This window comes from Rhinolophus ferrumequinum, chromosome 22 (genome assembly GCF_004115265.2).
Source record: "Rhinolophus ferrumequinum isolate MPI-CBG mRhiFer1 chromosome 22, mRhiFer1_v1.p, whole genome shotgun sequence".
NCBI lineage: Eukaryota > Metazoa > Chordata > Mammalia > Chiroptera > Rhinolophidae > Rhinolophus > Rhinolophus ferrumequinum.
The window spans coordinates 50,714,053-50,738,142 of NC_046305.1; the positions used below are offsets into that span (position 1 = coordinate 50,714,053).

The following is a 24,090-nucleotide window of genomic DNA, read 5'->3' on the forward strand; positions in this document are numbered from 1 at the left end:
TCGTCTTCCTAAACTGGAACTCTGTACCCATTAAACAATAACTCCCATTCCTCTGTCCTGAGCACCATTCTACTTTCTGTCTCTATGAATTTGACTATTCTAGGTGCCTCGTATAAGCGGAATCATACAGTATTTGGTCTTTTGTGACTGGCTTATTTGATTTAGCACGATGTCAGGGTTCATCCATATTAAGCTTGTGTCAGAGTTTCTGTCTTTTCTAAGGCCGAGCAGTATTCCACTACACACACACCGAGACACATCCATATCACATTTTGTTTACCCATGTGTTCTTAAAAGAGGACTATCTATACACAGAGATTTTTTAAAATTATAAACAGATGTTCAACTTTACATTAATAATTTTGAAAGCCTGGAGACAATGTCCATGAAAATAATAACCCTACTAGCTCAAGAAATAGAAAACCTGAAAAGCGCCTCAGACCCAGCTGGTACTCAGCCACGTTTGTGTGATCGTGTGTGTGTGTTTGCTTTTATTAACATGTGTTTTATGGCTAAGTATTAATTTGAAATATTTTTTTTACTTTCAAAATTTAAACAAGGCTGTTTTTCATATCCAAGTGGATGTTTTTCTCAGGGTGCATCAGATCTCATCGAATTTTTAAAAACCAAAAAATTCTGTAACTTATATTCATGAGATCTAACTATTCAGCATTTAGTCTATATTACATTTTTCTATGATGAGTAATGCTGCTTAGATACTTTTCTACCTATATCTTGAGGCAAAAGTGGAAATGCTGGATTGAAGGGGATGCAACTGTTTAACTTTACAAGTACTGCCAATTTGTTTCCCATTTAAAACCTCATCGAAAGTACTTTGAAGCGATCAATACAATTGATAAATCTTTAGCCAGACTAACTAAGGAGAAGATATAAATTACTAATAATAAGAATGAAAAAAGTACAGATCCTGCAGACATTAAACTTCTAGAAGTTTTATAGTTAGGTTTTACATTTAGGTCTATAATGCATTTTGAGTTAGGTTTTGCAAATGGTATGAGGTACAAGTTGTGTTTTTTTTTAAATGAATGTCCAACTGATTCAACATCATTTGTTGAAAAGATAGTCCTTTCATCATTTTTTCATTGAATTGTCTATGCACCGTTGTCAAAAATCAATTAACGATTTGAGTCTATTTTTTGGACTCTGTTTTTCTTTTTAGATAGGTAGAGAAAAAGTCAGGGCACAGTATCTAACTGTGACAACTGGTTGACAACAAGTTCTGTGGAAATTAATTCTTCTAAATTTTTTGTAAATGTATAATTTTACAACTCCTGGGCTCAGATGTGCTTTGTTGGGGGTGTTGGCACTGATACTGACAGGTCAGATAATACCCTGGTTAATATATTGTTTTCTCTCGAGTTATCCTTTCCTACTCTTTGCAGCATCTGTCGTCCTCACCTGTTAGGGAAGTGTAAAGTGTGGGGAGTGAGATAGATTATCGTAATGTATGTCAGCTTAAGCATATAATTACCAAGGTAAATTTCTTACAAGAATCCGTATGATATATTCTAAATATTCAAGGGAAATATTTTGGGAATTAATTTGTTTGGATCAGCCACACTAGTGTTTCCCTTCATTAATGTAAATAATCAATAGTTGTCTTGTGCTATAATACTCATTGAAGGTGAAAAGAAGCAATCAGACATTTGGGGGCCCCAAGTTAGACTAAGGCACACAGGCAGTCAACAAATACATAGAAAAGAAGTAAAAGATATAATTCTGTCTTCAAAGAGTTTACAGTTTCGCCAAGGAAAAGCTGGTACGTGAAACACGGCATGATATTAACTCTAAGAGCAGTCCAAGTTGAGAAAGATGGAAGTGTTTTGAAGAGCTTTCATTGAGGACCAGGGATTTGACTTGGATTTTGAGATGAGAATTCTAATGGATGGAAGGAGAAGAGTAAGATCATTTTAGATGGAAGGAAGTGTGAACATTTTTAAAAATCTATGAGCAAACAGTTTGGCTATGTGATTAACCGACATTTGTATTATGCATGAACAGAGTTTTGGTTTGATCAACTCTAACACATTTCACTGATTAAATATATGTGCATAGTTATTATCCTGCATAGCTATGAGGTACGAACAGTTAAACAAGTCATGTAAATATACTTAGTATGTCCACAGGCAGACCAACCATTTCTGAAGTCAGCTGAGAAGAAAACAATTGGCTTGAAGCTCTAAGACTTCTTTGGAGACGAGGGTTCCCAAGTGATCGGGCCTCTGATTTTTTGGCAGCCTACACGTTTCCCGGGCCTCCTACGTGTTAGCAGCCAGAAACGGAGCAAGGGGAGTCCTGGGAGTGGGCGAGTTAAGAATCATAAAGCCTTTTTTCTCCCCGTTTTCAGAGGCCAGAGTTAAAGAAGAAACTGTTGTCATGTCTTAATTTAGATGAGTTTAATTAGATGGCATTCTCTCTTCATACCCATCTGATGCACACTAGCTTAGAAGGAAGGGAAACTGGGAGAAAACAACTACTGTCAGTGAAGTGTTTGGTTTGCTCTGCAACAAGTACAGCTGTTCAACATAAATTACTGACTCCTTCCAAAAGCCATTTGAGCTATTATATTCATTTTAAGATATGGAAATAAAGGCTCAGTGACATATAATTACAGCCAAGGTCCTGACCCAGTTACCGTGTTTCCCCGAAAATAAGACCTAGTTGGACCACCAGCTTGAATGCGTCTTCTGGAGCAAAAATTAATATAAGACCCGGTCTTATTTTACTATAAAACCAGGTCTTACATAATATAATATAATATAATATAATATAATATAATATAATATAATATAATATAATATAAAATACCGGGTCTATAATATAATATAATATAATATAATATACCGGGTCTTACGTTAATTTTTGCTCCAAAAGACATGTTAGAGCTGATGGTCCGGCTAGGTCTTATTTTCAGGGAAACGCGGTAGACTTATAGAAAATGGGCTTGGTGAACAAGGTATGGGAGTAAAAGATGATTTCTTCACATCTTAGATCATTGTGTGGTGTTATCCAGGGGACTCCAGAATATGTGTATTTGGGGGTAATTGATAGGAGAGAGAAGCAGAGAATTTGGAGCACGGGGGAAGATTCTGGAAGGGAGGCCTGGCTGGTATTCATTTACCCAACAGAAGAGATTTATTGTATACCTGCTAAGTAGCTGATTGGCACGGAGGTGGGTACAAAGCCACGGGGGTCTGGTGGGCTCCGAGGGAACAGTACAGCATCTACGAACGAGCTGTTTAGCCATCTTGAGGAAGGGTGTAAAATGGAACAGCAGAGGAGTGTTTTCTTTTTAATCTTTAAGGTATTATTTTAAATACATAAATACTTGCCTAAGTCAAATTCCAAAAGGTGTACAATAAAAAATAAATTCGTCTATCATGACTGCCCTAGTCTCTTGGTTCCTCGGGTTCCTTCTGTAGTGGCATCACCAGCAGTTACTTGTCTGTCTTCCCAGAGGTATTCTCTGTGAACATAAAGCATATGCTTGTTGGTATTTTTTATACGTGTATAGTAGCGCACTAGACCCACTGTACCTTGTGTTTTTCACTTTACATCTTGGAGCTAGTTCTAAAGGAGCTATAGAATGTCCTTGTGTTTGTTAATAGTTATGTGCAATTCAGCTGGGTGACGGTAACCTTATTTAGCCAGGCCCCTGTTCATGGATTTTTAGGATACTTCCCGACGTCTGCTGGAAATAGTGGTGCGAAAAATATCTATGCTCAGATCTTTGCACAGAGAGGAAAGCGTATCCGTGAGATAAGTTCCCAGCAGTCTGGCAACCGTCTCGAAGGCGGTGAAACGAGAAGCAGAGATCAGTGATCAGCAGGTTTGTTGTAGTGACGATGAGAGACTGATAAGGTGCTGGCACAGCGAAGGGGGCGGGAGAGGATGAAAGAGCAATGATGTCATCCATCAATTCTAAGTTGCACATGGGTTTTTCTCATTTTTGCATGTTTGAAATCAGTGTGCATTTTCCAGTTGATGGCTTCAATCAACTAATTGGAAGTACTTTTAAAATGTCTTGGTGGCACACAAAATGGTGCATGTTATAAACAATGGTTTCTTAAATTCAGAAAAAATATAGTTATAAGAGGCAGGATTGACAGGACTTAGATATAGAAAATAAGGGGTAGCAAGAGTCAAGGTTGATACAGCATTTTTGTTTTCACTTTCAGTATGTAAACTGTTTTTCTGTTTTCCGTATGGTCTTCATATTTAATAGTTACATTAACTTTGTGAATTTAATAAACCAGCTCCACTCTTGGTGGTTATTTAGGTTCTAAGTTTTTTTTTTTTGGCTCTTTGCAGATCACTGATAACACTGAAGAGATTTGTTCAGAATTGGGCAATATTTGGATTTAGTAGATTTCTAGGTAATTGTATATAATGATATTTAACAAATGTTCTGAGTGGAAAATTATTTAAAGAACTTCTGAGTTGATACCTTATAAATGTTAAGAGACGACTTTGAAATTTTTAGTTGATTGAAGTCATTTTATTTGGGACTCCGGTTCTAAAATAGTACTTAAGACCAAAGATGAGCCTTAAAATTTGTTCCTAATTACAGTATTGATGCTTTTTTAATAAACAACCTTGTACAGACATATACGTATGATGTATGTAATTGGTAGGATATAATTCCATAGAGTGAATCACTCAGAAATTAAATCAGTTGACTGTTTTGATGCTTGGAATTCCATCAGCAAATTTAGGGACATGCAAATTTACTGGTTCTTCTGTTTCTCTTCATCTTTGTGAAGATAATCTTATTATTTCTTCCAGTTCATTAGTCAGCATTTTTCTGTGGCCTCTAACTGCTTTCTGAAAATAATTGCCGTTGTCCCTGAACATTTGTTTAACTTTGTTGTTAATTGTTCTTGCTCTTAAGTTCTGACTACTTACAGATGAATTCTGATAAGTGTAACTATGACGTGACTTCCATTAACCTATAGACCTTGAGATCTCTAATTTTCGTATTGGGATGTTCCTTGTACTTCATTTTATGGAGCATGTGATATTAATACAAGACTTTGGGTACTGGGGACATCCAGTGCCAGGGTTCCCGTACCGTGGTATCACTGAGTTAGTACGTTGTTTTCCAGTTCCAACAAGGACATCTCATCAAGAGGGAATTTTAGGTACATTCAAGTTTGTTGGTGAATCTGTTCCCAGGTAAACTAATTGTAAATCTAGCCCCCAAACAAAATATTAAGCTGTTTGTTTTTTTAAAAATCGTTCAGTAAACAAAGTAAGCACCTCTGACTTCTGTACAATATAGCACTGTTCAGTATTTTAAGTTCATAAAAGAGAAATAAAATTGTAGTTTAGCTCTAAAAAGGGGCCTTAGAAGCCATTTGAATGCATTAATTTTACAGAAGCTTAGGCTAGGTCTTAGCTTAGCACTACACGTAGGTGACCACGTCCTGATGTGATCAACTCCCCTTTCACACTCATAGTGTCCAGTTCAGATGCTGTATGGGACGTTAGATGCTGTGTGGGACGTTAGATGCTGTGTGGGACGTTAGATGCTCTGTAGGACGTTAGGTGCTCTGTGGGACGTTAGATGCTATGTGGGATGTTAGATGCTCTGTGGGACGTTAGATGCTGTATGGGACGTGAGATGCTCTGTGGGACGTGAGATGCTCTGTGGGACATTAGATGCTGTATGGGAAACAATGTTCCATCCTCACGTAGTGGTTGGTGGAGCAGTGTGGCACTCAGATTTCCTCTGAAGTTCAGTGTTCTATTACCTTGATGTAGTAGATAATTATTCTTGTTGACCCTCAACAGAACAACTAAGTGATTTTAAGGAAGTCAGAGGATTTCTATTTTTAAAGAGAAGATAGGGATTCTTTGGAAAAAGGTGTAATTTTCTTTTGATTGGTGTGGCACTGCCATTTTTGTACTAAATATTCTCACAAATAAATATTTATTTAATTATAGGATATTAAAGCCAGAGAATATATTATAGATAATCTAATACAAATCAGTTATCTTTATATGCTCTTTTTTTTCAATACAAAAAATCATATTGTAGAAATTTTAGAAAATAACTGTCCGGTTTTGTATGTGGTATATGTACATTTTTCTTTCCTGTGGTTTTCACTAATTCTAACGCAACGATCTGTATGTTATTTACAGACACTTATCAACTGCATAGTATGGATGTACCTTTACTTAGCTACTATTGTCATTCTTCAGGGTACTTCTAGTTTTTCTATAATTATAAACAACATTTTTGTCCATGTGGCCTTTTCTTTTTGTTTTTCCTTTCAACATCCATCCTCGTTTTACAAATGAAGTCAGATTAAAGCTAGTGGAAGTTAATCCTTCCCAAGGGTTACAACTCAGGTCCTTTGACACTTATACTGCCGTGCCCTTTCCATTGTACCGTCATGCTCGTTCTCTGTGATTGAAGGGCCACTTGGGTTGAAAACACTTTCTATATTATATCAGTTGCCTTAACCCATTTTTGGAACAAGGCAAGGCAGACATAAAATATTAATAATATGTCGTTAAAATTATGTAACCCTTCTGCCACCAGGTTAATTTAACAATTTTATTTTGAAGATACTTCAGCTTAAATCAGTAACCCCCTTTTCCTACTGTCAGTCTCTTTCCCCTTCTTCATAATGCTTTCAGGAGGGTTAAGTCCTTAGTTTCTAGATTGTTGAGGAATTACTGTTGTGAGAACACTAACTTTATATCTAGATTAATTCACACAGCAGCCCCTAGAATACCTAACTGTACCTCAAAGGAAGTCGTCGCTTTCTATTCTGTAGTTTTGCAGAAGGCAGCTGCCTGTGGGATTATTAACCAAACCGAATGGAAACTGCGCATTGTTCTTCACTCCTTTTCTTTTCCTTGTATTTTCCTTCTCTTTTTTTTTGATTTATTCATTCACGAAATAGTTACAAAAACCTGTTATGTGTTTGGCATGGTCCTAAGTGCTGAGAATTCAGCCGTAAACAAAACTGACAAAAATCCTTCCCCTCATGAGGCTTATGTTCTCATGGGTTGGGGGGTAACCGGCCAAACAATCAATTATGTAGCATATTGGGAAATTACGTGTTATGTGGGAAAAGAAAACCAGGAAGGATGATAGGAGTGCTGCGGCCTGATGTTGCAGTTTTCCTGGTCAGGGAAATAGAGCAAGTCACTGAGAAAGTGACATTTAGGCAGAGATTTAACGATGATGGGAGAGCAACGCATGAGAATACACGGGCAGAGGGAACGGAGAGCTCCAAGGACCCGGGGGCAGGGAGCGAGCCAGCCGGGTGTGGTGCATGGTGGCCAGGATGGGGTGAAGGGTGACCAGGACCGGGGAGCGGAAAGGGAAAGCGGGCGGAGAGAGAAAGCGGGCCGGTGTTCAGACCTTCAGGCCATTGGAAAGACTTGGATCTTTTCTCTGAGTGAGGAGGAGGGCCATTATTGGAGGGATTCAAGCAGGGGAGCAATGTGGTCACATTTCTGCTTTCAAAGGATCACTTTCTGAGTTAAGATTAAGACTGAAGTGGGACAAAGGTAGAAGCGGGGAGACCAGTTAGGCTACTGCAGTAATTCACGCGAAAGGTGATGATGACTCACATTGATAGGCACTACGTATTTTTTAAAATTTGTAGTTTTTAACTAATTTCAAGTTTAAAGTTGCAATATATTACAGAGACCTCTTGTGTACCTTTCACCCAGATTCCCTAGTAATGAATGTTTTACATTGTTTGCTTATCTTATTGCTGTCTTTGTACACACACATATATACACCCACATACGTATACACACACTTTTTCCTGAACTGTTTGAGAGTATGATGCCCTATTTAATACTTCAGTGTCGACTTCTTAGAAACAAAGGTATTCTCCTTATATGTAGTTATATTAATGTGCTTGGACTGCCATAACCAAGTACCACAAACTCTGTGTCTTAAACAGCAGAAATGTATTTTTTCACAATTCTGGAGGATGGAAAGCCCAAGATCAAGCGCCACCAGGGTTTGGTTTCTGGTGAAAGTTCTGGTGAAAGTTGGCATTTGATTCTTGGCTTGGAGATGGTCTTTTCCTTACTTTGTCTGGTGTGTCTTTTTATGAAGACAAAGACACTCTTATCTTCTTAGATGGCCCTGCGGTTATGACCTCACTTAATCTTAATTACCTCCTTATAGTCTCTCTCTCCAAATAGTCGCACTGGGGGTTAGGGCTTTAGCATATCAATTTTGGGGAGACATAATTCAATACATTGAGACAGTTGTTGTGTAACATCTGTACAGCCACCAAAAGCAGGAAGCAAACATTGATACAATACTACTGTGAAATCCACAGACCCTAGTTGAGTTTTGCCAATTAGCCCAATAATGGTCTATAAAGGTCCAGGGTCATGTGTTACAGTTAGTTGTCATATCTCCCCAGTTTTCTTCAGTCTGAAGCAGTTCTTCAGTCTTTCTTATCTTTCATCACCTTGACATTTATGGAAAATATCTATAAATTTGAAGTTTGTCTGATGTTTCCTTCTTAGACTCAGTTTATGCCATCTGGGGCAAAAATGCACAAGTGATGCTATGTTCTTACCTTATTGTATCTGGAGGAACATAATGGCTGTCTGTCCCATTCATAGTGACATTTACTTTTATCACTTGGTTACGGTGGCGTTTGCCAGTTTTCGCCTCTGTAAAGCGAGTATTTTGTGGGGAAGTAGTTTGAGACTACATAAATACCCTGTTCTGCATTCAACTTGCACTAGCTTTAGCAACCGTTGAGGATTGTTGCTTGAGTCAGTTTTTACAGTGATGGTTGCCAGATGTTGATTTTTAAAATTCCAACATTCCTTATACATTTATTAGTTGGCATTTGATTATAAGGCAGGGCTTTCCCCTTCCCTATTTATTTATTTAGTTATTTACATACTTGCATCAATATGTATTCATGGATTGCTGTTTTATTCAGTGAATTATAATCCTTGACTGTCACTTATTTTGACACTGAACTTGTCCATTCCATAGATTTGGCCCCTGGGAACTCCTTGAAGATAGCGTGTCCTTTTGACATAATTCTTTGAGCTCTTTTTTGCTTTCTGGTAGAAGATGTTCCAAGCTCTTGAACTTTCTTTCCTGAAATGGTGGAATCAGCCATTTCTCCAAGATGCCCTGGGTGTTAGGTACTAGGATATTCTTACTTCTAGGCCTTTTAATTGGAGAGGTTTAATAACAGTTGTATGTACATATTCATTCACTGTGTTTTCTCTATATAACTGAGTTCATGCTAAGACTTCCGGTTACAGTCCAACACTACAGGGTTTGTTCAGCCTTCCTCCTTTCTACCTTTGTAACTTCCTAAGTCTGTGTATATTTCAAAGGTAGCATTAATGAGATCTGGATTGTGAGTTTGATAGGCGAGGAGTCAAGGATGACTGAAGATTTTCGACTGAAAAAAGCCATTTACTGAGATGGAGAAGACTGTAGGGGGAAACAGTTTGGAGGAAGAGATGAGAAAGTCACGTGTTAAGTCTGAGCCGTCCAAGAGGAGATGTCGGGTAGGCAGTTGGATATTTGAGCCTGCAGCTCATACAAGAGTTCCAGGCTGAAATACATACCACTTCAAGACAACCGGCTAAACTTTCTGGGCAAAAATGATGATATTTCTTTAATAACCTATTACTGTGGAAGCAGCAAGTATGTATTGTAGAAAATTAGAATACAGGAAATAGAGCAAAAGGGGAAAAAAATAACGGTTAAAACTTAATTCCATATCCCTTCTGATCTCTTCTACAGATTTTTTTCTAACGAGGTCATTTTGCAGTTAATCCATTTTTTCAGTTGACAATTTCATCTAATCCCAGACCACATTCAGATTTCTTCAGGTGATCCAACAATGTCAGTTACAGCTGGTTAGTTCAAACCTATATCTGATACACGAATTAATTATATCAGATTGCTATGTCCCTTGAGTCTCGTACATTTTATGCCACTGATTTGTTAATGAGACTGGGCCAGTTGTCCTGTGGAATATCTCACCATCTGGATTTGGATTTGTCTGGTTGATTCGGTGCAGTGCTATGAGCTCTTTGTATTATTTCTAACAATAAAAGTATTTGCTGCTTTTTCTAAAACACCCTTCTGTATAAAAGCTTTTCATAGCTTCTTGATAGCCACAGAATAAAGGTTAACACTTTTTAGCTCATTATTTAAATCCCACCAGAAATTACCATCTTTGCCTAATCTCCCACTGTTCTTCCACCCGAGCCTTTCTGGTCAGGCAGAAATAGAAATAGACAGTGGTTAAGAACGAAGATTCTGGAGCCAACTGTCATTAAATCCCAGCTTTACCATTTATTAGTTGTGAATTCAGACAATTTACTTCACTCTGTCTCTTAAGTGGAGATAACAAATCAGTTGATATTTGCATCACCTTTAGAACAGTGCCTAGCACGTAGAAAGTGTTTTATAAGTATTTGTCAAATAAATTAAAAATGCTAGCCTAAATTTCACCTTCTCCAAAACAAACCCTTATTGCACTGTCCTATTCAGCACCTTTGCTCGTGACTTTTCTCACCGGAGTGCTCTTCCCTTTCCTACCTACCCACAGAAATTTAAATTCTCCTTCAAACATTGAACTGATATTAATTGAACACCTATGGAACCAAGGCTCTGATCCAGGTGCAGACACTGGCTTAGTCCTCGAGGACATGGCAGTGTCTCACCTTCAAGAAGCTTCTAGAACTCTACCGAGGATGCAGACTCACGAGGTCCCTGCAGCGTGCTAAGTGTTATGTATGACAGGTCGAGTTCAGGGTGCACCAAAGGCAAAGTCACGTGGAGTCAGGGGAAGCTTCTGGGAAGACGTGATGTTAAGCTGAGACTTGAAGAAAGAAAAGGAACTTGGGCGGCAAGACCAGGGAAGAGGGTGGCGCTTGGAGATGAGAATGAAGTGCAGTTCACCAGACTAGAGCTTTCATGGAGAGAGTGGCTAAAAGTGAGGCCAAACAGGTAAGCAAGAGCCAGGTGCCAGAGGGTTTGAAAAGTGTTAGGATGGGCCGTGTCGCCTCTCACGGCCTGTGGGCATCTTCCCAGACTGCCTCAGCCAGTTCTCTCATTGCTCCTGAACTTCTTCAGTGCTCCGACTAAAGTGGAGGGTTGGCATTGGGGAAAAGTGGCCGTAAAATAGTCTGAGGTGACTTGTTTCGGGAAGAAGTAGAAATGAGATAGAGGATCAGATTCTGACATGAATTAAATAGAAAATTTTGGACTTTTTCCTATGGATGAGAAGAAAATACTAAAGATTATTCAGGATGGGTAATCACAGAAAAGGAACATTCTCAGAGTGGGAGGGAGAGGTTTCTAGAAACTGTAATTCAGTAAAGATGGAACTTTGGTTTTTGAAGGGGAGAAGAGATGAGACTGGAAGAGAAGGTTAAGATCCAGGTTATACATGGAGACTAAGGTGTTTGGGCATTTTCCAGTGAGAAGTTGGAAATCATTGACAGATTTGATATGAGAAATAATTTGATATAAGAGGATAATGTTTGCATATTAGAAGACGTAGAGAGTAAATTGGAGGGGACCAGTCAGGAGGCTGTTGCAGTGCTTAGTAGTGTAGGTCAAAGGCAGGGAACCCAACAAGGAGGAGAAGGGGGATAGATTTGATAGATACTATTGGAGGCAAAATTGGCTGGACTTGGAGATTTATCAAATGGGGCGACGGTCAGGTAGGGAGGAGAAGGAATCAAAGAAGATTGCTAAGGGCGGCCGGATGGCTCAGTTGATTAGAGTGTGAGCTCTGAACAACAGGGTTGCCGGTTCAATTCCCACATGGGCCAGTGAGCTGCGCCCTCTACAACTAGATTGAAAGACAACGACTTGGTGCCCTGGAGAAACACACTGTTTCCCAATATCCCCCAATAAAATTTATTTAAAAAAAAGAAAAAGATTGCTAAAATTCTAGCTAACTGCAGGAGCCATAACAGATGGAAGAGGGGGCAGATTATTATTAAAATACTGAAAAATCAAGCTCAAGGTGCCTCTGAGACTTAGCATTGACCGGTAAAGGGAAATCCAGGCTTGCTATCTGTGCATATGGGTGGGAGTCATGGATACGTAGGTGGTAGTCGTTAAAAGCATGGAAGTGGACGATTATGCTGATAGCATTCCATTTTCTATGTGCCAGGCACTGCCCTTCATGCTTTACATATTCAGTTCTTATAAACTGTGAAGTTGTCATTTTACAAAGAAAAAGAAAGTGACAAATAGAAGAGTTAAGTAACGCATGGGACCCAAAGCTAGTAAGTGACAGAGCCAGGAGTGGCACCAACTATCTGACTTAAAACCTGAAATCTTAAAACACTATCCTGTGGGTGAATAGAGAAGAGCACTCAGGAGAGAACCCCGGGAGCAGCGACATTTAAAGCATGACCGGAGGCAGAGCTGCCTCTGTACCTGCCCACCTGTGTATATGGGGGAGGAGCCAGACAGGTTTTGGGGGATGGAGTCAGGAGAATGGTTATAATAGAAACCCAAGGAGGAATTATTAACAAATGATTCTGTCTGCCCAAAGCCACAAAGAAATAACATTTTTAAAAATCTCCATTGGGTTTTAATAAGTTGGAATTTATTGTTAACCTTGGTAATTGCTGTTTGAAGTAATGGCAACATAAATGAGAGCATAATTTATATAAAGCTCTTAGTATAGTAGATTGCATATTTGAGTTACAGAATGAAAAGGTAGCTTCTGTAATTAGGGCATTAAGAGCAGTTACAGTGGAGACAGCGAGTATAGAAAACTCTGAAAGATCTTGACTGACTCAGATGTGTTGATCTGGATGGGTTTAAATATGGATGGATAGATATACTTTTTTGAGAGAAGTAATTCCCATCTAATGAATTCTACTTTCTCTGTGAAATTGCATGGAAGCTTCTCGCCCGAGAGTGAGAAGGAATAGGGTAACACGGGGCTTGACAAGAGTGGTCAAAGTTTGAAATGGCTCTTACAGCAAATGAGAAGAGATGCTGACTGAGGGCGTTGAAGGAGCCTGAATTTATATGGTTTCAATCCTCCTGCTGGTGTGATTTTTCTTCAGCAGGAGCCAGGAGCAGGAAAAAAGGTGAAGTAAAGGCATTCTGTTAGATGAATCCAGATTTAGGATTTTGTTGCATATGCTAGAAAGGATAAATTTCGGAGGAGGAAGAAAAGACAATGAAGGTTTAAATAATGAATCAAAGACTCTGGAATTGATTGAGAAAGAATTGAATATTGGAAGAAACTGTAGAGAAAATAAAGAACTGAGAGTTTGTTGAAACTGAAGAACAAATACAATGGAAGTGGGAGGTTGTGGTCAGAAGTGTACAGAGGAGTGGTTCTTGGAAGTCACTGAATTTGAGATCAAGAAATCGCGAGGCTAGAAAACACAATGGATCATCTACATGAATATGAAAAGTGTCCAGGATAGCCATGAAACTTGGGTGGCGTTGCTCAAGGATCCAGATGAATTGATGGGGCCTCATCATGGGCCTTTGAGAAAGGTTGACGTAAGTGTGTTTAGGAGATCAAATTGCCAACTTACCAGAACATCCATCTAGCGGTGAAAGTAGCAGCACTAGCAGTGGAGCCTGTCTTCCTTCCAGTAGATGGGAGGACTTAGGTGTGTTTGAGTGGTATCTGGGCTGGCTGATGAAAGGAGTCTGTCTGCAGTAATCATGGAGATAAGAGGAGGTGAAGCAATTTGCCCAAGGTCACATTCCAATTGGATTCTAAAGCCCTTGCTCTTTCCACTAGCCCTGGTGTTTTTGCAGCAAGTTGAGCTGCTTCAACTCAATTTTTTATCTTCCTAAATGTTTGGGAGAACAGTTTTGTTTTATTTTAGCTTCTCCAGAGTTAATGAGTTTTTTTAGTGCCAAGTATCTACAAAGTGAAGTAGAAATTACTTGAGTACCTTGAACAAAACCTTAACCTGAAGCAGACAAGGTTTTTAGGCATTAGGTTCAATAAATTAATCACATTAGTTCATTTATCCGTCGGTCCGTCCATCCAATCGCAGTTACACAGTTTGAGAACACTATTTGGAATAAGTTGAACTAAGTATAAATTGACTCATTTGCTTTTTTTGTCTTTTGTCATGTCTAGCTGCCTATCCCCACCGTTTGAATCTCTTTTACCTTGCCAATGATGTCATACAGAACTGTAAAAGGAAAAACGCAATCATATTCCGTGAATCATTTGCTGATGTACTTCCTGAAGCAGCTGCTCTGGTGAAGTAAGTAAATTCCTACTGCTCTTGGGATCTAAGCTTAGAAAATTTAGAATTTTAGTTTTCCTTTTGACCCATTATTCATAAGAACTGTAATAGTTGCACATGCTTGGAGATCCAAGGATATTTTGCCCAAATTGTTCATTGCAACTTTCCAGCTAATACACACATTTTTCCTTTGTTCCCTTTTTGGAAGCTTGTCTTTTATTTACTGTCTGCCTCCTCTCTCCTGACTTGACCATATATATCTCCTGGTGGTGCTCGCTGGCTATACTTCTTTCAGGCTGCTGCTTTTGTTTTTGTGGTTTTGTCTTTTTCACACATTTTCATACTTCTTTCAGAGTCTGAAATCTTGCCCCCTCCATGAAATCTGTGTAATTAAAGGGAAATGGAAATATGTATTCCCAACTCCACATTGATTTACTCCATTCTTAGCAAAATTGTATCCAGTATTTCCTGAAGTGCTGGAATACTTATTTCCGATCTTATTTTTGTCCTGTGTTGTTTTTCTTGTGTTTCATTCATATTTGTAAGTTGTTTGTTTGGTCAAGAGAGACACACACAATTGGAGGATAAACAGTTATATGGAGCAATCAAAATAGCTAAATATTTCCTCAAATTATATATAACGTATAACGTATAAATATATATGAATATTATATATTATTGATCCATTTGTCAGTATCAACCCTGTCAGAACTGACTGATCCTGTTCCTTTGGATCGTTAACTTGAGATGTCTACTTTGGTATTACAAAAGATTAAAATATGGTCCTACTTGAATGTACTAAGTAATAAAGATTTATACATATGTCAGAAGTACATAAAATAATAATAATAGCACCTAATGTTTATTGGATGCTTGAAATTGACCAGATATTATACAATATTGTATATGTGTGCTTTAAGTCATTTAATCCTAGAACAGCTTAGAAAGTGGTTACTACTATTGTCCCCATTTTAAGGAGGAGGAAACAGTGGCTTAGATTAAGTCGCTTGCCTAAGCTCTCACAGCTCCCTGGGTGGCAGGGCCAGGCCATGGGGGGTGGGGCCTGCAGAATTCCCACCCAAACCCGGGAGACCCCAAAGCCCATGCTGTTTGCCGCTTAACCACTAATCCATGCTGCCTCTTTACATAAAGAAACCCAGTAATTTTGAGTAAGAAAAGCAGAATGCTGGATGATCTCCACTTAGAGTTTCTGCTGTATATATCACTGTAGTCTTTTTAAAACTTAAACTAGGATTTCCTAGATTTAGATTTCATGACCTAGTTCACCAATTAATATAGGGTTGTCAGCTTCTATTTTACCATCTAAAGATACTTTAAAAATAATTACTTTGTGTTACTATTACTATTTCACAGGAAAAGGTGGGAAGGACTAATCTCAGAATAAAGTACAGTCCTTTAAATTAAAATTTGAAGCTTTGAAAAGGTTCTTAATGAAGGGTATCTTCAGAAACCTCTAGTAAATAAAAAATAAAAAACATGTGAATTAAAACATTCCGAGACGGCTGCCTTCTATCCTCATTATTATTCACCATTGTGTTGGCGATGCCATTCATTTCTAAATAAAGAACGCATTTAGAAGAGACAGAATTGTCATTGTTTGAGGACAGCATGATTGCCTACACCAGAGGTAGGCAGCCTTTTTCTGTGAAGGTCCAGATAGTAAGTATTTTCGGCTTTGCAGGCCATAGGATCTCTGTCACCACCACTCTGCCATTGTAGCATGAAAGCAGCCATAGACCACACATAAACGAGTGGGTGTGGCTGTGCTCCAATAAAACTGTATTTACAGAAACAGGATGCAGGCCAGATAATGGCCCAGCGTTGGTAGTTTGCCACCCCTGGCCTACCTAGAATCAACTCATAAGCAAGTTCCGTCAATTAGCCAGATTCAAGTTCAACATAGAAAAGAAGTAGCTTTTCTGTACGTGGTAGCAGTACCCAGTTTAAAAATGTAAGTCCCAGGCAGGTAACACAGATGAGTGAAGTGGGTTGAATGAGAGGAAAAATACATCTAAAGGGGCAGCAGTTCCTCATAAAGAAATATGGATCCAGTGTTAACACTTGCTGCCAGACTTTCCAAAGACTTTCCTCATTTTAAAAGGTCAAAATCTGGATTTTTATATGCAGTCTCCCAATTTTTAAATGTGTGAAGCTCAGTCACATTTTAAAAAGGTATATTGGTAGCCAAACAAAACGCACCTGATAACTACTACATTTGAGCCATGGGCAACCTATGAGAGACCTCTGCATGAAAGCGTTATTTTATTCCTTTAATCCCTTTAAGGAGTTACTTGACTTCACTTGATTGAAAGTTGCTACGGGGTGGACTCACTCATCATAAGAGAGATGAGCCATCTTCCAGATGGGTTGGGGAACTTTTGCTTTCCAAATAATTATCTAATTTTTCCAGTTCCTTTTTATTAAATTGTAGCTTATCCTTCCTTCGCTGGTTTGAAATTCCATAGGCTGAGAACCTGGAGATTTTGTTTTAGACATGCTAGTTACTATTGTCATGAAAATACATGTGAAAGGGAGGGTCATAAATGAAGCTAAAGCAACCTGATGAGATTTATTTGCCATTTGAGTCCTAGACATCCTAGCTGAGGGACAAAAATGCCAGTTCATCTGAATGTATACATCATTGTGAGAACAGAATAGTTGAAACTTCAGTTTGAAGCACAAGGAGAGTGTCTGTGAATGTCCAAGTCGAGTTACCACCTGGAAAACTATGAACTAGTCTTCCATTTCTATAAGTTTTACACACACACACACACACACACACACACACACACACGGTTGTAGAAAAATCCCTATAATAAATGAAGGTTTGCTTGTATTATGTCAGGATTGTGTGCGAGTAGATATCTTTGATGTTGGTGGAAGTTTCCTAAGGCCTGTTGCTATCCCAGGCTTCCATAGAAGACAGTCATTTTTGCTTTAAAATTCTCATCTTTAATTGAACCGAAAAGTGAATTTATGCTTGTTATCATCAGAGCTTAGTGCGTGTGTGTGTGTATGTGTGTGTGTGTGTGTGTGTTTTGACTCTGATGGTATAGAGAATTGTATGTATAACCTTTGTTGGAAAAAGATGTCATGACAGATTTTGCGTAAATGATGAGCTTGGTACTCTGAAATAAAGCCAACATAAGAATGGTTTTGGATGTCCTCACAGCTAGTTGTTGGTTAGTGAAGAAAGTCTTGAAACTATTTGGAGTTTGAATTTTGGCAGTTTTCTTACTTTTTTAACTAAACTGTCAGACCTGCCTTTCACTGTCTTTACACACTTTCTCTCGGAGGCTTATCTACTCACGGTTTTAACTGTTACTCGCATAGTAATAACTGTTATATCTATATCTCTGTTGTCTAAAACAATAATGCGCCTTATATTTGTATAAAGCCCCACTCCTATAATTTATGTGAAAATGTTATAAATTGAAATTGTTATACAATGGTATTTGAAACTCACAGTAACCAACTTTGTAGGTGAGCAGACTGGATTTTATTATTCCTTTTTACAAAATGAGAACACTGAAGCACTGAACAGTTAAGAAATTGCCCCGAGTAAAATGACAACTTAGTAAAAGAGCTGAGACTGGAACTGAGGGTTTTTTTTGACTCTTAGTCCTCTATTATTTCTGTTCTACCACATAGTCCTAAACCTAACTTAAAGCTTTTTATCTTTGTAATGGCCCCTTAGTCATTTTAAATTCTTATCCCTTCATTTCTAGTCTCTTACTAGGGGCTGATTCTTGTTTCTTCCTCCTTTTCTCTCTGCCTTTTAATCTCTATTTGTATTATCTCTATTTGATACATTTGTATTATTAGAACAGTCTTCTAACTAGTTTCTCAGTTTCTGATCTCCTTTTCATTCACTTTAGGCTACATACACATTGGTGTCCAGAGAACTAATGGTTTAAGACAGGGGTGTCCAAACTTTTTTCAGTGTTTTTCACCAAGGGCCCTATGCGGTAAAATACACAAACAGCCGGGCCACTCACTCGAGGTGAAGTACGTATTGCCTTACCTGGTTTATTTAAGTAAACTAAATATATTTTTGGAATTTGCTGCGGGCCAATTAACAATGGATCATGGGCCGCAGTTGGCCCGCGGGCCACAGTTTGGACACCCCTGGTTTAAGAGCATAGGCCCTGGAACCAAGGTACATGGGTTTGAATCCTCTTCTGCCACCTCCCACCTCTATAACTTTAGGCAATTTAAATTAGCGTCAGTTTTCTTATCTGTATACTGGAGCCAATAATAGTCCCTACCTTACAGAGTTTGGGAACTAGATGAGTTAATAATACATGTAAAGAGCTTAGAACAGTAACTGGCATATAATAATAAATGTTAGCTGCTGCTATGATGATGAGGATGGTGATGGTTACTTCTATTAACAAACTAATGTTGCCACATCACTGCTCTGATCATTCTTTAACATACATTTTTATATCACGTTATGATTTAACAAATTCCTTTCCATCTTTGTTATTTTCTTTGATTCTCAGACTAACGATATATAATTAGGGTAAAGATTATTATCTTCATTTTCCAGGTGAGGATACTGAAAATAAATGATATAAAACTACTTTACGATAGGTAATTGAACGTTTAAAAAAATAAGAATGAGATCATGTCGGTAGCCTTCCCGGAGTTTTTTTTCCCCGTGCAAGTGCCATCATCCAGGCTCCTTGGAAAGGTCCTTACGGCCCTCTGCCATCAAATCAACCTTCCTTCCCATCCCGTCACCAGCTCTCCCATGTCCCAATAATGAACCATTGCTCTAGCCAAATACTCATATGTTTTAATGTAAGTGCTTGGGAATTTTTCTTCCTGGAATAATATCTCTTCTTTCTTGGGAAGCAGTAGAGCTTAGAAGTTAAGAATGCAGTCTTTGGAATCAGGTTGCCTAGGTTTGAATCCTGGATCTACTACTTGTTAGACTAGTTATTTTTCTGGGCTTCAGTTTTTTCACTGAAAAAAAAACTGTAAAATGTGAATCATAATCCAGCTTGCGCATTTCGTGCCAACTGCGCTGTCCTGATTGTTGCCGGTGGTGTTGGTGAGTTTGAAGCAGGTCTCCAAGCACGGGCAGACCCATGGGCATCCCCTTCTGGCTTATATACTGGGTGTGAAACAACTACTGGTTGGTGTTAATAAAATGGATTCGATGGAGCCACCCTTCAGCCAGAAGGGATTCAAGGAAGTCGGTAAGGAAGTCAGCACTTACGTTGAGAAAATTGGCGACAGCCCTGACCTAGTAGCATTTGTGCCAATTTCTGGTTGGAATGGTGACAACATACGAGAGCCAAGTGCTAACATGCCTTGATTCAAGGGATAGAAAGTCACCTGTGAAGACGGCAATGCCAGTGGAACCATGCTGCTTGGAGCTCTGGGTTGCATTCTGTCACCAGCTTGTCCAACTGACAAGCCCTCGTGTCTGTCACTCCAGGATGTCTATGAAATTGGTGGTGTCCCTGTGGGCTGAGTAGGCTGGTATTCTCAAATCCAACATGGTCGCCTATATTCTGATCAGAGTTACAGCTCAAGTCCTGTCTGTGGAAATGCACCATAAAGCTCAGAGTGGAGTTCTTCCTGGGGACACTGTGGGCTTCCGTGTCAAGGATGTGTCAGTTGAAGACATTTATCGTGGCTCAGGTGATTATCCTGAACCATCCAGACCAAATCAGTGCTGGCTATGCACCTGTGCTAGGTAGCCACACAGCTCACATTGCCCATAAGTTCGCAGAGCTGAAGGAGAAGATTGATCACCATTCTCGTAAGAAGCAGGAAGATGGCCCCAAACGCTTGAAATTACTAATTTTGTTTCTGGCAAGCCCATATAGGTGGAGAGCTTCTTTGACTGTTCTCCTCTGAGACTTTTTTGTTGTTTTCCTCTCGTGAATATGGGACAGACCGTTTCCGTGAGTGTCATCAAAGCAATGGACAGAAAGGCTGCTGGAGCTGGCAAAGTCACCACGTCTGCCCAGGAAGCTCAGAAGGCTAAGTGAATACCGGCCACCCCACACTTAATCAGTGGTTGGAAAAGCTATCTCAGAACTGTTTGTCTCAATTGGCCGTTTAAGTTTAATAGTAAAAGAACGGTCAGTGCCTCTAAAACATAAAGTTTATTAAATTAAAACCATATAAAATATATAATAATTAAAGCTAAAAGGACAACAGTGCATCGAAAAACCAGAAGGAAAGGAGGATGTTTTATGGACCATCTGATTTTTTGTGTGGCAGTTTTATTAGTTTTCAAAATTACACTTTTTAATGGAAACAACCAAAAATCTGTCACAGAATTTTGAGAGCCATTAAAAACTTCCACGAGGAAAAAAAGAAAAAGAACATCTCTGACCTAGATCCTTCACCAGCAAGTTCATCAAATATGGAAGGAAGAAATAATTCCAGTCTGTACACACTTGTTCAGAGAAAAAAAGGAGAGACAATGCTTCTCACCTTATCTAAATGAGACTAGCATAACCTTGACACCAAAACTGGCCCAGGAGTGTATGAGAAAATTATAGACCGATCTTATTCATGAACACACATGTAAGAAACAACCTGAGACAAGCAGAACATAAAGAATATAATACATCATAACCGTGTGGGGTTTGTCCCAGGAATGGAAGCATGGTTTAATATTGGAAAATAAATTCATATAATTCACTGTGCTCACAAATGAGAACAGAAAAATTGAATGATGATCTCAAAAGGTGCAGAAAAAGTGAATGAAAAATTCATTTATTATAAAACGAACCCGAAATAGAAAAGAACTTCTTCGTCTAAGAAACACATCTCCCCCAAATAAAAACCTATAACAAACATGTTACCTAAGAGGAACAAAACCAGGATGGTGCCCAATAGCAGCATTCCTCTTTAACTTTGTAATGGAGTTCCTACCTAGAGCAGTAAGGGAAGAAAAAAAAAGAGAACGCGCGCACAAGAGAGAGAAGGTATAAATGAAAGGATTGAAAAGAGAAAAAAATCAAAATTGTCATTAATTGCAGATGATACAATTGTACGCATGGAAAATGAAAAAAAATCTACAGATAAATCATTACCATTAATTGAGAGAGTTTAGCAAGATTGCTGGACTTACTGTAGTAAAATTAATTATTTTAACTATGTGCCAGAAACAAAGTAAGAAAATGAAAAACATTTTAATTCTTTATACTGGAAAAAAAAGAAAAGAAACACAATTGATTCTTGTTATTCACAGTAATTATGTTCCACAAAGCTGTCATGAACTCTGAATTAGCAAACACTGAATCATTGTTCCTGGGGGAAATACAGGTGCCAACAAGGCCCTGGTTACACTTTCATCAGCTGATCGCTACATAACCTTCCTTTATGTGTGTTTGCATATAAAAATACCTTATTTCATATATATTAATGTATTGTTGATTCATAACACTGACTCACAGCTAACAACACTATAATGCCTGAACAAAGTTTAATACATGTGCTTAATAACACTAGACAGAACTTCAGCACTAAGCTTGGAGGCCATTTTAAACAGCCAAATCATCAACAAAAGCACAAAAATGCAAGGAAATCTGGCACTAAATAAACTATGAAAAAGACACTTGTTTCCCGTTTAATAGCTGAAACAAGATGGCAGGGATCACCTTGTTTGAGCCTCATATGGAACATACACATCAGCCAACTCAAAATTTTCGCTACACGTCCAAGAATGACTGACTGCAAAACAAGCATTTCTGTTGGGGTTACAAATAAATTTTAGCAAGTGAATTTAGCAATTGCATTTGCAAATATAGAATGTGCGATTACTGAGGATCAACTAGAAATCTTAAAAGATGTGCTAAGATCTCTATAGGGAAAATTATAAAACATAATTGAGAAACATTGTAGAAAACCTAAATAAATATTTGTGGATAGGGAAGACTGAATATTTAACAATGTCATTTCTTCCCAAATTGATTTTATGAATCCAATGCAGTCTTAATTAAAATCTTAGGAGGGGTTCCCCCCCATTTTACAAATTGACTCTGAGTTTTATACAGAGCTGTAGAGAATTCCCACCACCACCACTCCACTGAGAGAGAGAGAGAGAGAGAGAGAAAGCCGAGAAACTCTGGAAAAATGACAAAGTGGGAAGACTGGCTTTACCAGATTTCAAGACATAACCATAAAGCTATGATAAATAAAGCAGTTTGGTATTGGCCCAGAGATAGCCAGAGAAACTAGTGGAACATAATACAAAGTCTAAAAACCAACCAATGTATATGAATATTTGATTTGTATATAAAACTACACGTAGTGAAAATAGCTTTTTCATAAATATTGCTGGCACAATTGGCTGTTTATATAGAAAAAAAGAAATTAGATCCCATTCGCACCATACACAAAAATTAATTCCACTTAGTTTGGAATTAATTACCTAAACATGAAAGAACTATAAATCTTTTTGAAGACAATGTAGGAGAATATCTCATGACTTGACCTCATAAGATTGATAAGTTCAGCTGCATTAAAATGAAGAACTTCCATTTATCAAAAGACACCATAAGGAATGAAAAAACAAGCCACAGAGTGGGAGAAAACATTTGCAGTGCAGTCAACAATGGGATTATAAAGAATGACGAAATAAGAAGAAAAAGACAAAAAAATGGAAGTTTACCTGGCACTTATATTAGAAATTAAATTGCTTAAATATTTATTAATATTACTTTTAAAACAATAAATGTGAATAATAAAATATTTTTTAAAGTTTAGTGAGGAGAGTGGTGGTGGTTTGCGTTCTTAAAGATCTCTAATACATGGCTTAATAGCAGACAGCTAAATTCTCTTTGATGCTTCTGCATTCAGTCTGTTGTGATATCATGTGTCATACAACCTTAGAATTGCCGAGATATAGCATTACATATAAGTTCAAGCAGGAGAGAGAAACCACACACCAGTAATTTAAACGAGGAAAATGTAACTTAAAGAATTAAGTAGGGGTGGCCAGTTAGCTCAGTTGGTTAGAGCTCTGAACAACAGGGTTGCCGGTTCAGTTCACACATGGGCCGGGGAGCTGCGCCCTCCACAACTAGATTGAAGGACAACGACTTGGAGCTGATGGGCCCTGGAAAAACACACCATTCCCCAATATTCCCCAATAAAATTTATTTAAAAAAAAAAGAATCGTTAAGTAGAGAAAAGGTAACTAACTACTAGAAAGAATAAAAGAACTCTAAGGTGTGATAGATGATACAGTATTTGCAGAAAGCAGGTACTCACTTCCTCTTCTGGACCCAAGGGAAAAAGTGAGAAAGGAGCCCCCCTCTCCTCCCAGCTGAGATTCAGAACTGAGGAAAAAGTGGATTGAGACAAGAATATGCCACCTGCCACTATAGTGGCCAAGAAACAAGGTGGAGCACATGCATCACTCAACTGCTAGAGCAATCCTCCCCCCACTCCCTCTGTGCTAAAGACACGCTGCCAGGATGCCTGAATACAGCCTGAACGCGCTCTGGTCCAAAAGAATCCCTACCGCTTCTTCCACCCTCTCATTGTCATTCCAGGGCCCTCTGTTGGCAGAGTCTCACAATGAGCTAAGGGGAAATAGAGTTTGCAGTCTGGCTCCAGTGTCACTAAGAAGGGTCATTTAGAGCGGAGAGGCAATAAATTAATAACTGGCACACACCTACCAGGTAGGACATAAAATTGTGAAGTCCACCAATACCAACTACGTTAGCAAGGTTGTGGCACGATGGGAACTTTCATACATTGTTGGTTTGAGGGTTGATTGGTATAAAACAACCTCCTTTTACAAAACAGTTTATTTATGAACACCCTATGACCTTGCACTTCCACCCCTCC

The 24,090-nt window shown here is 38.6% G+C and overlaps 1 protein-coding gene across 3 annotated transcripts in view; it reads left to right on the forward strand.

Moving 5' to 3' along the window:
* RPRD2 (regulation of nuclear pre-mRNA domain containing 2) overlaps nt 1-24,090 on the forward strand; it is a 65,382-nt gene that overhangs the window by 18,075 nt on the left and 23,217 nt on the right. For all 3 annotated transcript variants that reach the window (XM_033092494.1, XM_033092493.1, XM_033092492.1), the window contains exon 2: nt 14,130-14,259. In XM_033092494.1, coding sequence (XP_032948385.1) covers nt 14,130-14,259 — 130 coding nt within the window. The remainder of the gene's footprint in view (nt 1-14,129; nt 14,260-24,090) is intronic.